General features: G+C 38.0%; 2 protein-coding genes across 4 annotated transcripts in view; both read left to right on the top strand.

The window, feature by feature from the left end:
* Positions 1–15,256, top strand: part of LOC139647692 (SLAM family member 7-like) — a 133,855-nt gene that overhangs the window by 88,702 nt on the left and 29,897 nt on the right. The gene's annotated exons all lie outside the window — the stretch shown is intronic.
* On the top strand, positions 253–13,495 carry LOC139647695 (SLAM family member 7-like). 3 transcript variants are annotated; one of them, XM_071523644.1, is made up of 6 exons: positions 254–676; positions 3,880–4,179; positions 4,940–5,218; positions 5,329–5,457; positions 8,949–9,013; positions 11,806–13,495. In XM_071523644.1, exons 1-6 carry the CDS (start codon positions 637–639, stop codon positions 11,848–11,850), a joined length of 858 nt encoding a protein of 285 aa, XP_071379745.1. In that variant the 5' UTR covers positions 254–636; the 3' UTR covers positions 11,851–13,495. The 3 variants fall into 3 exon arrangements, with proteins under 3 accessions (XP_071379746.1, XP_071379745.1, XP_071379744.1); XM_071523643.1 differs by having other exon boundaries at positions 258–676; positions 4,937–5,218; XM_071523645.1 differs by lacking the exon at positions 5,329–5,457 and having other exon boundaries at positions 253–676; positions 4,937–5,218.

Below are 15,256 nucleotides of genomic sequence, written 5' to 3'. Positions count from 1 at the left end.
GAGTTGAGATTCAGGTGATATTGTGCGATTGCCTCTGCATATACGTGCCTTTACTTGTTGCAATAATTTCCTGTTGTGGTAGCAGGGGTGGGAGGGGGGGGGCTTAGTAGGTAACTGTCCAGGGGCGGTCCGCTGTGCTGCTGCGTCGCCGCCTTGAAATTACAAAAGCACAGACGCCACATCATCAAATAACGAGAAGCAACCTCTAAAATAAGTTATGTGGATCAGACAGTAACCTACAACATATCATATGCTGCAAAAATATGCAGTATTTTGCTTGAGCAGAAGTCTAGATGGTTTGGAAAATTATTAGTCCAGTTGCTTTTTTCTTCCTCCTCTGTTGTTCACTTGTGACAAGTGGCAACTTGCTCAAAAGGGTGGATAATTCCCCAGTTTCTCAGCTCTGCACGATTTCCCCATAGTGAACACGAGAGGAAATATTTCTGATATTGAGAGATTGATGGGATTTATTTTGATGAAAACATGAGGTTCACTGCATCATTTATCATTGTGTCATAGCAGCCAGCCTGCCCTGTCAGCGATAAGACAAGAGCTTCCTGATATTTGCTGTACGAACATTTCCTCTTTGTCGATCTCAAGCTGCACAAATACCTGACAAGTCCCAAACTCTGGATCATGGAGATACAGGAGATGAAGACTGTAATCTTTTTCATAGGTAACATTTTCACTACATAGCTGATGTCATTGCTTCTTCACTTGATTGTGGCTTACAGAGGGTGCTGCTGTTGCATGCTTAGAAAGTGTTCCATTTTAAATTCTTCTATAGTTTTAGAGGCTGTTTTCAAACGAATGTGTGTTGTATTATTATAGTATTTAATAACAGTATGGCACTTACTTGTTGACTGACTTCTTGTCTTGGCTAGGTTTGCTTGTAGCCTACTATATTTAGTTTATGAGATGTAATTTTTAAAGCCATCTGTACAGTTAGGGTCATTTCACCAAATCCTTTTTAGGACTACAATCTCATTTTGACTAACTTGCTAAGAGGTTTGATAGATTAAGAGAAGACAATGAAAATGATTTAGACACATTTCACGTTGATATTGCAAGTATTATAATCTATTTCAATAGAAGCTCTTAGAAGAAGAAATTTTTAATATATTGAGCATTAATACTAATTTTCAGATATTTCAAAAAAAGAGCCTCTGTTATTTACAAGGAAAATATTTTATCTATAATATGAATATTCAAACAACTGCTGTGGCAGGTAGATAATGACTGGGACTGTGGTGCCTTATTTTCTTATATTTAAATGAGTGGAACAAAGCACTATTGCTGTTCTCATTCTCACTTTGTCCATCTTTACCAAACTCCTTCTCGGTGCTGTACGCTGGTCTGACATCACAGATTTACAAGGCAAAAGTAAACATGTAACAAACAACATGTAACAATCAAATATGTCACCTTGTTTTGAGCTGTAATTGTAGTTTCCCCTTTGGTATGCAGCGATGACATGCATTATTTCCCCAAGTTGTCAAAACCGTGTGAAACACTGAGTGAACAAATGATGTACAATGCAGCAAATATTAACTTTGTGCAGCATACTTAGGTAAATATAAGAAGATAGATAAGTATAAATATAGGTATGTCTTAACATTTCTGCCGTTTATATGTATATAAGTATAGGTATGTATAAACACAATGTTGTAAAATATGAAAATATCTATATGAATATAGTATGTAATAGCGTAAGGGGAAGATTTTTCCATCCAATTGTGTTGATGGAAATATTTCTATTTATATTGAAAATGCAAGAACTGCTTACAGTAAACAGTCTGTGCTAAGCAAACCGTCCAACACTCCTCCTCTGAATGACCAAATGGAGAAAGGCCAAAAACCTTCAAATATGCCCATTTGAACAGATAATAGGCTAAAGTGTTTACATGAAAAAATTCTGCTGAGTATATTAGACTCATCTTGTACCCCCTTCAAAATCCCTTACAAAATCCTAACCCTGTTTGAGCTTCTTTGACTTCACTTCATCTAGTGAAGACTCAGTAGATGGTAAAAAGTTAATGGGAAATCAAAAAGCAGCATAATTTTTCACATGCATTCACCTGGCCAGTTTAATGCATGGGTATATTTTGTACATTTAATGTAAGTTTTAACTTTCAGACAACCTCAAGTGGCAGATTGTGAGAGGTAAGATCTGTGGTGGCAAATCCGTCTGTCATGAACTCCACTATTGTCTCTCTGAAATGCAACTTAGTCTGCCATGAATTCCTTCAGTACCAAACTGTATGTTTACTCTCTGTCTTGTCTAGCCAATCTAAAGCTACAGGGGAAAGCATGGGAAAGTGCGCTCTGAGGACAAATGACCTTAGCCTTTACTTATAAATGATAGAGTTGGTGGGTTTTGGTTGATACAGCCCTGATCTACACACAATAACCCAAAAGTTGAAAGATTTTTTTTACTTAGAATTTTGCATAAATTAATCAAAAATTCAAAGCTGGAATGATTTGATTGATCATTAATCATTGATCATTAAGTATTCAATCCCTTCCTAGTCACACCCCAAGTCAACCTGTGGACACCTGGGTTGATTGGACATGATTTCCGAAGGAAACACATCTGTCTATATAAAGTCCCATAAATGCCAGTGCATGTCAGAGCAGAAACTCTACCATGAAGTCCAAGGAACTATCTGTAGGATTCAGAGACAGAAGTGTGGGGAAGCAGAGATCTGGAGAAGGTAAACAATTTCTAAAGTGTTTAGAGTTGACAAAAGCACAGTAGGCATCTTTAGGAAATGAACAAAATATGGAACTAGCCAGACTCTTCCTAGAGCTTGAATCATGGTCTGGAGGTAGGGAATGCTGTGCCCTTGGCTGCCTTGTAGGCTAACAACAGTGTTTTGAATTGGATGCGAGCAGCCACTGGGAGCCAGTGGAGTGAGGATAGGATTTTGGATGAGTTTTAATGGTCTAAGAGTGGATATAGGAGGCCAGCAAGGAGGGAGTTACAGGGGATGACAAGGCTCCCTGGTGAAAAAGGGTCTGATCGGACGGATGTTACAGAGTGCAAATCTGTAGGATCGAGTAGCGGCTGCAATGTGGCCTCGTGGGACAGTTGGTTGTCAAAGATAACACCAAGGCTTTTGGCAGATTGGGTCGGTGTTACTTGATGGAGAGATCTTGTAGAAGGCAGGATTTTGCAGGGAAAAAGAGCAGCTCTGTTTTGACCTTGAGGTGGTGGGATGATATCCACCTGGAGGTGGATGATGGAACTTGAGCAAATCTGCAATGAAGAATGAGAGAAAAACCCAAAATCCAGATGTGTCAAGCTGATTCAGACAGATGACCCAAAACTTAATAAGAAGAACAAACTTGACATGAAGACTAGGGTTCGGCCAATATGTATTTTTGAAGGCAACACAATACCAGTATTTTTGGATTAAAGCTGCTGATAGCTAATATTTTGTGCCAATGATCAGTATCTTTAAATTTAATAAGTTTCATTCCAATTTTTTTTTAAAGACAAGTTTTTAGTGTCTTACTACTACATTTACTACTGCCCCTATAGCTGCCATTAGTGAACAGTCTCTACTAGTTCCTATAGAAATGAACGAGAAGACTTAGCCACACTCCCAAATCTGTGATGCACCACCAATGAACAACTGCACAACTCAACATGAGTTGCATGAAAACAAAACAGTAAAACCACCACAGGGGATTTTCTCAAGCTCAAACAAACTTTCTATGAGAGTTTGTTGTGTACCATTCATTGTCAATGGATCAGCTCCAGGTTGTACATCTCAATAACATCACAGTAGTCATGCTGATCTCGTCTGGATTTCACATGTTCTCATCAATGGTTTTGACCTTGTATTGACTGTTGTATCACTTATTATTTTACAGTAATGACCTCAGCTGCTACTGAGGACGTAAAGAAGAACCTGACATGCACTGACGGAGGATCCATCACTCTACCTGACCCTGTTGTGGAGTCTGGATTTCTTTTACATGGAGTATTGAATATTGCTATGGTGAATAAAAGAGAAAGCCAGATATTGGAGGAACGTTTCAGGTACAGACTTCACTGGGACAGCAACACTGGACTCTTTACATTCACCAGACTGCAAACAGGTGACTCAGGGATTTATACAATTGATTCTAAAAGAAGAGGAGATAGTACATCATATCGACTCACAGTGTATGGTAGGTCACATTTAACTCTGCTGATTATGACAGACTACACAGTTTCTTTAAATATTTGTTTTTCTATGGCTGCATCATAAGCTTCAACTCAGCCAGGCTATGAAAAATGGACATTTCACTCTTCTATACTTGGGCACTATGAAACTTTGTCGTGGTTTGGTAAAAAATTATTTTGCATTGATCAACTGTTTTTTTATTGAGCAGTACCTAATTAATTAAAAAAGTTAAAGTAATATTGTGACAAATTAACCTCAACAATTTTTTCAAGCTATACATCTTTACACCTTATCTGCATTTTTAATGTCCTATGTAAATAAGTGTCAATGATGTCACACAACAAGAGAACTTACTTCTGACTGGGTTCCTCATCTATTAGTTTACATGGACAGCTATCATACAGTAATGCATGGTGGTATAGCTAAATCTCTATTTTTGAACATGTACTCTAGCATTTTACAATAACACATGTGGTATAAGCAGTGCTTCTTTGTATGTATATTGTATGCTATAAGCTGTGTTTGCTAACGGTTCAGTTGCTGATAACAGCTAGTTAGTCAAGTAGTGTAATAATATTCTTTAGAAAAGACATCAGCTGATCAATTATGGAGCCAAATTCAAATAAACTCATAGTTTATCAGGTCTACTGCATATGTCATCACCGCAATGCACCATGGGACACAATCTGTACTTCTTCCAAACAATGTTAAGGGTAAAGAAAGTGCCACAAAGTAGGCTAACTGCTCTTTGTACTCCCCAGAAGCTGCACCAAGGCCTGGTGTGAACAGATCAAGAGTGAGCGCTGACAGCTGCACCTTGGTGTGTTTTGTGGAGAAGGCTCATGAGACCACACTGTACTGGATCAAAGGAGAGGAGATACTGAACCAGACCAGCACTGGTCCCTCTCTGCCTCTCACTGTAGACAAGCAAGACTTCAGCTCCTCTTATAGATGTGTGGCTGCCAACCCTGCTGCTGATGAAAAGACACTTCCAGTCAACGCCAAGACATTCTGCAGTGAAGAAAACAATACAGACAAGCCAAGTAAGGCAAAGTCCACCATTGTTTTTTATAAAATTATTATATTTCTAAAGGCTTCTCTCAAAGTTAATGTTTCAGTGTATTTTGCTGATCATTGTTAATCTTTCTGACAGGTGAGAATAACAGACAGTTCGGGACACTCCTAATTGCCATAGTTGTGATTCTAATTGTCATTGCCATTATCATCATCATTGGAATATATTTTGAGAGACAGAAGAGAAAGCGGGACAGACGATCGCAAGGCAGGTTTTCATTATTTACTTGTATAATTGTTCTTATTTCACTGGTTTTTCATTTGTTTCTTAGGTGTGTAATGGTATTTCTCTCTGTAGTTTTCAAGGACCAATCCTTAATTTAAGTTGATAGAAAAGGTAGTTACAGATAAGTGTTTTGATTGGCCCTCTGATCATTAACATTGAATTAATACAGCTAGTCATACTTTATAATTGTGTATGATTTCATAGTGTTTGAACAGAATGAACTTGACACTGCTTGATTGGGCGAAAGATGGTACTTCCCACATTTTACTATGGTTTTGAATACCCAAATGCGCCCAAATACTCCCCTACCACTATCCTAATTTACTGGTAACTCAGAAATGTCAGCATGTACATGCACATGTTTTGGTTTCCATTTAAGTAATACCGATGCAAAGGGACTGACAGATAAGTTGGTTTCACATTGTTGAGGAAATCACTTAGAATCATTTTAGGGGTTTGCTGGAGTAGAGTGGTTTAATAGTATACTAGTATACGTTTAGCTTACAGACACAGTGTGGGTCTGAGATAGTAATCTACAGACAGAACAGTGGAACAGGGAAGTCATTTATACAGTGGATCAAATGGTTGTAGCCAACTGGTATGCAAACTAAATTGTAGTAACAAAAGAGAGTTCCAGACTACTCTGCAATCAAGCAACAGTTTACAATGACAAAGAGTGATAGACAGAGGTGATAGAATCAGAGGGTGGTAGGATGTTGCTCCCACACAGTGCTTAATAATCTGCAGTTTTGAACACACACACACGGATGACGTGGCTCACGGAAGGGCTGTTGTGATGGACTTTTGATTAAGATTTAGGACAGGACATATCGATGCAAAGGACAGTGTGCTTATTTCCAAGGTGTCTCTGAAGGTGCCCCATTGTTGCTTGCTTCTCTATAGGGCTCAATCAATTTTTCATCTTCAACAACATGATCTCAATCAGCTTACAAAAAGCTGCTATAAACACAGGCTTTCCTGTTTTGCAGGACAGAGGAAATGACACTTATCATGGTGGAAACCACCGAACACATTTCTTCCCCCTGATAGGTCTCTGTAGCAGTAATGACTGTGAGGGTCATTGTCATTTTGGTTTCACATCTGTCCATGTTTTCATCCCAGTTTTGGATGTTGTGTACCTTGTGCACACTGCACTACTCTGATCTGATACGTTATGAGAAAAGCACTAATTGTAAACATTACCTCATGATGTTTGAGATATATTTGATACCCTTTTGGTAACACTTGAAGTGGTGCCAATAAGGCATTGTGTGTTACAGACCTTTTATTATTTCTTATTCTCTCCATCTGTCTCCAACCTTGTTGAATAAAGTTATGGGTATTGAAATAAAGGGGATTTGAAAGGTATTATGTAATCCTATTGTGATCCTATTTTCAAAGTTACTTTTTTATGGATTACAATTACATTTCATGATTGCTTGTGAAGCATTGACAATTTTCATTAAGTAGAACTGTGGAGATAAAAGAATATAACTTGAAACAGCAGAATAACTGAAATACATGTGTGGCTTTCACTCTTTCATCGTTATCTCGTAATCCTACAGTGGTGAAGAATCAGTCAGTCATGTAGACATGCTGCATCGGACAGAAAGCCACACACAGACTAAATAACTAGTCAGGTCATGAACACACGTCTAGTTTCTGATCTGCTTTCAGCTGCATTTAAAGCTGTAAAGGTCAGCTTTAAACTTTTATTTGGTCTACATTGTCTCACACTCACTCACACACCGCACACACAAAAGCAAATACACGCACATATACATGCATACATACGCACACACTCTCTCGCTTTCTTTCTCACCTCTAAATATAAATGGCTAGAAGCTGACACGTCAACTCATGTTTGCTTCTCGGGTAATACTCAGGTTGTATCTAAGCAACTATCAGAAAGTGGTTATATGAGGTGATCACAGCTTGGGTTTCATGACGCTAAACTGTACTGGTAGACATGAGTTGTGCAGTCACCCTTAGTCGCTCTGGAAAGTGTGAACATTTAACCAGATCTAATTTCAGGCTTCTATCCTCTGAAGCCATGAGGTCCAAATTCTTTGTTTTCCATTTTATTAACAGTGGACCCTTTTTTATCCAAGGATTACCCAAATACCCAAATTACGTCAATAATTCTGTCTGTTTTCCGATGGATCAGTGTGGCCGCAGCTAGTGGAATTCGACACACTCGCTGTGGGCCTGTACAGGATCTGTACTTGTTTCAGTTAACTACACACAAGACTGCATTGTAAAACTCTGCTAGTTAAAGGATAACGTGAAAAGTTTCAGTTATGGCCTGTTATGTGTGTGTATAGTCCCATAAATGCCTATACAAACAACCCTCCTTGAGATATATTTTATTTTTTATAGTTTATTTGATAGGGACAATGCAATTTAACATAGTGCCACTTCAACTGGTTACAAACAGGTTGATGCAACTGATGTTCTGCGTACAGAGATTATAGCTATTGCTAGTTTCCAACTCCTGTTAGGCTTTTATTAAGGGAAAAAAGAAGAAAGTACCAAGGTTACATACAACTATAGAACATTATTTAAAGAAAGAAAAGAAAAAGAGGGGAAAAAATCAAGTCATAAGATAATTAAAAAAAATGCATACAGCTCTGATTTTGCTTCAGCCAGCCTTTAACATTTTTATTAAAAACCTTAATATCTTGGGCTAATCCCTTCATAGAAAAAGCTGACTGCCCAAAGGAAGTCTTACACCATGCGATTTTACAATTGCCACTTGCCCCCGGTGATCCTTCTATTATTTTGCCTGCTGATAAACTTGCATAGAATATCTGGTGCTTAGTTAGTTAGTTAGTAAATATTCAAAAACCAGTTGGAGGTATGAAAAACTGAGCAAATTATACCGCTTCAGTATGTGACAGTAATGCCATCTCGTGGCTTTTTTATCCATTATTTTTAAGGCTTGGTTATACAAAGATGCATATGGGGTCTAATTAGTTTGAAGCAATTTAGATTGTAAGTCTTTGAAATCTTTTTGACACGTTTGTCAAATTTTAGTTTGAGTTTTCTTCTTGTTACTCTAAGATTTACTGATTGTAGTGTTTTTTTGATGGAAAAGCACATGGAGTCTTTTTCAGGTTCAAGGTGAGCTTATTTTGGTAAAGCCACTTACATACTCCGACTCCGTTCATATATGATGAGTATATCTCAGCTGCGTATATGTCTGTATCGTCTGCATAGAGCTGACAACCAGCCCCTGGACATCTTTCAGGCAGATCATTAATATAAAGGCTGAAGATCAACGGGCCCAGGATTGAGCCTTGAGGAATGCCCATTAGAAGCCCACAAGAGCTAAAGACAAGACAGCTTACTGTGTCACAAATCTACAACAAATCTACATATAACATAACATTAGCCATGTGCTAACAGGAGTGGTGTGTGAATGTAACTTGGTCCACCAACATTTACATGCTTTTCATCTTGTATCTTTCTAGATTCAGTCGCAGGAAAGAGGGAAGTGGTCTATACTGACAGTATTGCTGATGAGAGAAACGGACAGGTTGGTATTCTGCACACAAACACACCTTAGGTAATAGTTAATTATTATGATTATGATAATTATGATTGTGATGATGATGTCTCCAATCACAGCTTTTTTTTAACAATGTTTGCTGGGTTTATCTACCTTGGTAGGCTAATAGATTATTCCTACTGGCCTGTACGATGTTGAGCCTTTGCAGTTGTGTCAGAAGTGTCTCAGCAAACATGTCTGGCTCCACCATGGAGGTTTCCTGGAGAATTTGCTACATGCAAATAATATGTAATTTAATGTCTAACTATACAACAACCAGGCTAGAAAAAGAGAGGTACTTGAATATTTTTGTAGAGTGGCTGCATATCCACTCAGTAATGTTATATGTAAAACTGAATAGCCTGATAATGTAGATTTGTCGTAGATTTGTGACACAGTAAACTGTCTTCTCTTTAGCCCGAGTGTCTACTCCAAAACAGACTGAGTTGTAGCTTGAGAAGAGTCAGCTCAGTTAATCTGAACAAACTGTTAGCTAGTTAATTAGCCATCAGGTTCACTGAGCAATTCAACTGATGTCAATATCTACAACTACTAACACTAGCCAAGTTGTACATTTAGGAACACAGTCAGCTGTTGACAGCTAATGTTGCCAAGAGCTCAGACCTCCACCATGGCTGCCAGACAGTGTGTTACGTCACCTAAAAGCCCTCTATCGTAGCAACCCGGTCTCATGGCAGTTCGTGAAATAGTCACGTAATTTAATCTATCAATTTGTGTTCATGGACACGATTTTTCCATTTTTTTTGTGTCACTCAGCATGACTTTCAAACTGATGTATTTCAACTGGAAGTATCTTTCGCGCCTGCACCACGTTTTTTTTCTGTCAGTCGGGACTCGGGAGCACCCATGAGCCTCAGCGGCCGTTACTATGGTGAAGCAAGACGCCAGCTAAAGCCGTAACAAAACCTATGATATCTTTAACATTTCTCAACACAAAAACACTAAAGTGTCCTTGATAACTCAACAATACGATAGGTTATTGTTATGGCCATCCGTTTTAATTATTTCACCTTCGATTCTGAGAAATCAAGTTTTTTGTCAGTTTTGGATGATAGCGGAAGCTACATTAGCCTACCCATGATCCTCAGCGACTGTTACGATGAAAAAGATATAAAATATATATCTACTGAATATATCAAATATGTAGTCGAACTAGTAATTACACTGCATCTAGATGATCTATGTTAAAAAAAAGTAAAGATGTTGATGTATTTCAGATGTTTTAGCCAAAACAGGAGTTGAACACACACACACGGATGACGTGGCTCACGGAAGGGCTGTTGTGGACGGACTTGGCGCGTTCGACTCCTGTTGAAATTAAAACTTTGTCGTAGAGCTAAACCAAATACATTGTTGGAAAGGTCTCGACCTGGAGAGTAACATATGTCAGTATGAAGATTCTACATGGCTCCTGCTTTGAAATACTGTCCTTTGAACCTTGACCTCGGTGTATGTTTGAAGGCTTATAATTCAGCAACAAAAGGGGTTACAGACATGGGACCAACTGTTATAGAGAGCTTTTGACCTCAGCTATCATGTGAGTATAGTCAGTAACTGGGGGCGCTGTCAAATATGGGTAAAATATGGTTAAAAATAAATTTTCACCCATTTAACAATTAGATATTTAAAATCTGATTACACAAATGTGTTTACCATCCCCTTAAACTCCTCAGTGGACTCTCAATTCAGTATTTACAACTTCCAATTCTAGGAAAAACACTAATAAACACTAAAAAAAACTACAATTCCCTAGAGCCGCGCCATGCAGCTTGATACAAATCGCCATCAAAGTTGTAGTTCTTCCGGTTTGCAAAGCAGGGTGGTAAGTAGGTTCGTAAAAAGATATATCTACTGAATATATCAAATATGTAGTATAGCCGAACTAGTAATTACACTGCATCTAGAGGATCCATGTTAAGAAAAAGTAAAGATGTTGGTTTATTTCAGATATTTTAGCCAAAACAGGAGTCGAACGCGCCAAGTCCACCCACAACAGCCCTTCCGTGAGCCACGTCATCCGTGTGTGTGTGTTCAACTCCTCTTTTGGCTAAAACATCTGAAATCTTTACTTTTTTTTTTAACATAGATCATCTAGATGCAGTGTAATTACTAGTTCAGCTGTACTACATATTTGATATATTCAGTAGATATATATTTTATATTTTTTTTCATCGTAACAGTCGCTGAGGATCATGGGTAGGCTAATGTATCTTCCGCTATCGTCCAAAACTCACAAAAAAACTTGATTTCTCAGAATTGAGAAATCAAATATTGTTGATATTGTTGAGTTATCAAGGACACTTTCGTGTTTTTGTGTTGAGAAATGTTAAAGATATCATAGGTTATGTTATGGCTTTAGCTGGCATCTTGCTTCACCATAGTAACGGCCGCTGAGACTCATGGGTGCTCCCGAGTCCCGACTGACAGAAACAAAACGTGGTGCAGGCACGAAAGATACTTCCAATTGAAATACATTAGTTTGAAAGTCGTGCTGAGTGACACGAAAAAATGGAAAAATCGTGTCCATGAACACGAATCAATAGATTAAATTACGTGACTATTTCACGAACTGCCGTGAGACCGGGTTGATCGTAGCTAGCTAACTAGTTTGAGTTCTTTTCATTGAGCCACAATAGCAGGCAGACATCTCATATTCACGCCTCTGGCTGAGTTTCCTGTAAGAATAACTCTCTTCTCTTTTTTTATATATTGACTCATGCCTTTCCTCCCTCCCCTTCCTGTTTTTATCTTTCCTTCAGGGAAGAAAGCTAACGACAGTCTATGACAAACTGGAGGTTCATTGAATGGCACTGACTGATACAGACGCTGATTGAGAAAAAACAATGACATTTCTGTCCATAGTCTAGGCTGAGAAGTGAGGGTGATCAGGCCTTTGCCATTAGGGCTCCAAGGCCTTGGAACAGCTCATTGAGGAGATCATTTTAGCCCCCTCATTAGCCTATTTTATATCACTTCTTAATTGTATTTTTTTAAACTGGTGATGAGAGAGGGTAGGGGGTGTCAAATTAATTTATGACCACATCCCTGTTTTATACCAAAATGTCAATAAAAAATGTATTACCAAAAAAAAGTTGTCTTTAAGGCCACTTGATATAGGCTATTATTTCATTTCAAACTCATCATTGTCTTATGTAAGGCCATGGTGTGGCCATCGCTGGCCCTATGGAGGAAGAAGCATAGTATTTTAACCTATCAGCCTATTGGTATTGTACCTTTTGTTATATGTTTTATTTATATGTTCTTTCTGTCGTTCTTTTTGTTTTATTTCATTACGTTGCAGTTCTTCTATCTGTTAAGCAGCTTTGTAAACTTTGTTTTTGAAAAGCGCTATAAAAATAAAGGTTTTTATTATAGATCATTATTACAATTTTGCCTTATACATACTGTGACATTGTAAAATTAATTAATTTTGTACTTAAACCAGAAAGGATTATTTTTCTTTTTTCAGTGAAATGTTACAGGATTTTATACCCCGTGCTGTATGTATGTCTCCTGTGCTTACATTTTGTCATCTGCTGTGTAAGTGAATAGCTCTGTTATCAGCTGCTGTTAATGATCCGGTACCTGCAGACAGGTGCAGCAGCTGGCTTCACTGTAAATAAAGGCATCTGCCCACTAGTAAAACCATGGTAACACCATGGTTAAGAAAGGTTTCTGTGCACTGTACACACAAGAGTGTTGTGAAAGGAACTCTTCACCCTTGTGAATATGGTGTGTAAAATGGAGCCAACCAGACGCCCATGAAATAAACAAGGAGACCAGAACTGCCAAACTGGTCTGCTGCACTGTGTCCATTTCAATAGTGCCTTATGCCACCTAGTGATACACCAGAGCTCTTGCTCTGATTTACAGTGAGGTTGCTTTGTATTTTATGCTGCCTTCAAGTCCTTCTCATAGGCTCCTACTTCCATGTTTGGAAGTGGTAAATATGACTTGTTGCCTGTTTACATGCTTTCCTTTGAAAATTAGAACACAATGTACCCTGTGACAAAAGCAGTTTTTTTGTGTTTTATTTTAGCTTTGGGATCAAATACACCTATTTATGGTGCACTCAAGATACAAGTATTTCATATGATTGCACAATTTTGAATGACTTTGAAAGCTGCAAGGCCGATGTTTTCATTCATTAGATATGCAATTTCTGTAAATATTTTTGTAAATAGACATAAGTATGTGACGTGGTGTCTCACTTGTTCCTGTTTTTCTTTTCTTTTTCTTATGTGTGGACTATAATGCGACAGATTGTACACATGTCACTGTCAATTATTGAGAGACACTCCCACAGGAGAATAATTGTCCCACACCTGTGCACACAGAATGGGCGGAGCATTATCTATTTAAGATCATTGTTGTAAGAATTATTTAAAATATTCTTGACAAAGGTCCAGAGGGACCGAAACGTTAGTATGATCAATAAATTGTGATGCTGAGCAAGAACAGTGTGTGGGATCTTCTTTTCTCAAGACTGAAGTGATACTTTCCAACGCACCTGCATCGGAGATAGTTGGATGTGCAAATATCTCCATGGAAAAAATTGTGTTTTATTTTAGAAATGAAGCAGAACAGAGCACTTTTGTGCTGTGCTGGCAGAATGAAGAGGATAACATGTGTGCCAGGCATGAAACTGAAAACAAATTTAAAACAAAAAATGCAACAATTAAAAGTTAAACAAAAAGGGAAAGTAAAAACATAGAACAAATCCAAATTTTTTGCATAGAAAGCCAAACACGTGACACGATTTCCATGCTCTCTGCCCCCTAATCGTCACATCTCGGCAATTCAGGTATCAAAGAAAATTCCCACTTTCCCCACTTTACCATTTTGTTGAATTGTTGATGTGCACTCAAACTCATAATTACAACATTTCTGACACTTTAAGGCACTTTAAGGCAGCATCATACCTGTGCTCGTTGTCCATGAGTATATTAAATTAGTTGGAATGGCTTATAGATGATTACAAAGGAAATTCTTTGTTTTCTAAAGAATTATCTTTATATTACTATTATTATGTACTAAGAGATATTGTAAATGCAGCAGGATTAAGGTAATTTATATCTTCTGTAATACTTGATAATTTTCTGTAAAATGATCGAATGACAGTAGATGTCATAAGGACATAATGGTATGGTGTCAAGGATCCCATAAGGTATAATTGTCTGTGGTCCTTAGCTGAGTTATTAGCCGTTCAACAGCCTTATTAGACGGATGTCCATGTCAGTGGAAGTTGTGGTTGATTGTATTAGTGTGAGTATAGCTGATAATTGAGTTTTCAATTTGGGGTTCAGTGTCTTGCCCAAGGACACTTCGACATGCGGACTGGAGGAGCCGGGGATCGAACCACCAACCTTCTGATTAGTGGACGACCCGCTCTACCTCCCGCCCCTATGCTAGTTCTAATTACCACTAGAATGTGATGATTTTTCAAGTTTGTATTTACAGAACATCTGATCAACGGTCTACTTGTCAAATACGTCATTGTAAACAGTGTAGTCATGTGTTTTGTTGTCATATGAACTATCCGGACTAGAAATATAATTCAAGGAGAAGAGCGATGCTGAAGGTGAGGAAGAAACCCAAAATGGGATTTGATACATAAATCACTGAAGTGCTCTAGACTAAATCCAAAAAACATCCTTACAACTGTGGCATGTGGAGAAATAATTACAGTTAATCAAATCTCAACTGCTGAGTTGCTGAGTGACATTTTTTTTTTTATTTCAACTGGCAGATCAAGGAAGAGTAAAATCCTCCTTACAAAGGGGAATTCACCTCTTGATGGGGAAGGATGAAACGGATCATACAGACAAAACAGTTCGCTTATGGAGAATACCAGACAGTGACTGAATGGACACTAAAAATAACAACAGGCAGCAAAAACACATGAAGAAAGACAGGCAATTTAGACTGAGTCATATAGCTGGGATTAAACCTGGGACCTTCTGGTTACACAACAGTCTCTATTCACATGTTTATACATATTTAAATACCATAGATTTCACATGTGCTCTTCTTTATTTAAGTAAGCAATTATGAGTGCTAGTGACATCTGTAAGTACCATAATCCATACATGTAAGTAATCCACACTCTTCCCTGTATCTCCCACCCATACAGTCTACTTGATGTGTTGAAATTGTCACCAGCATACATTTATATATCCCCACAATTGTTTGTATTCTATTTTATTGAAT

Source organism: Centroberyx affinis, unplaced genomic scaffold (assembly GCF_046629955.1).
Source record: "Centroberyx affinis isolate AG114_WGS23_722 - 3 ecotype Tasmania unplaced genomic scaffold, CSIRO-AGI_Caff_v1 ptg001099l_1, whole genome shotgun sequence".
Lineage (NCBI taxonomy): Eukaryota > Metazoa > Chordata > Actinopteri > Beryciformes > Berycidae > Centroberyx > Centroberyx affinis.
This window is presented reverse-complemented; position numbering and strand designations above follow the sequence as displayed.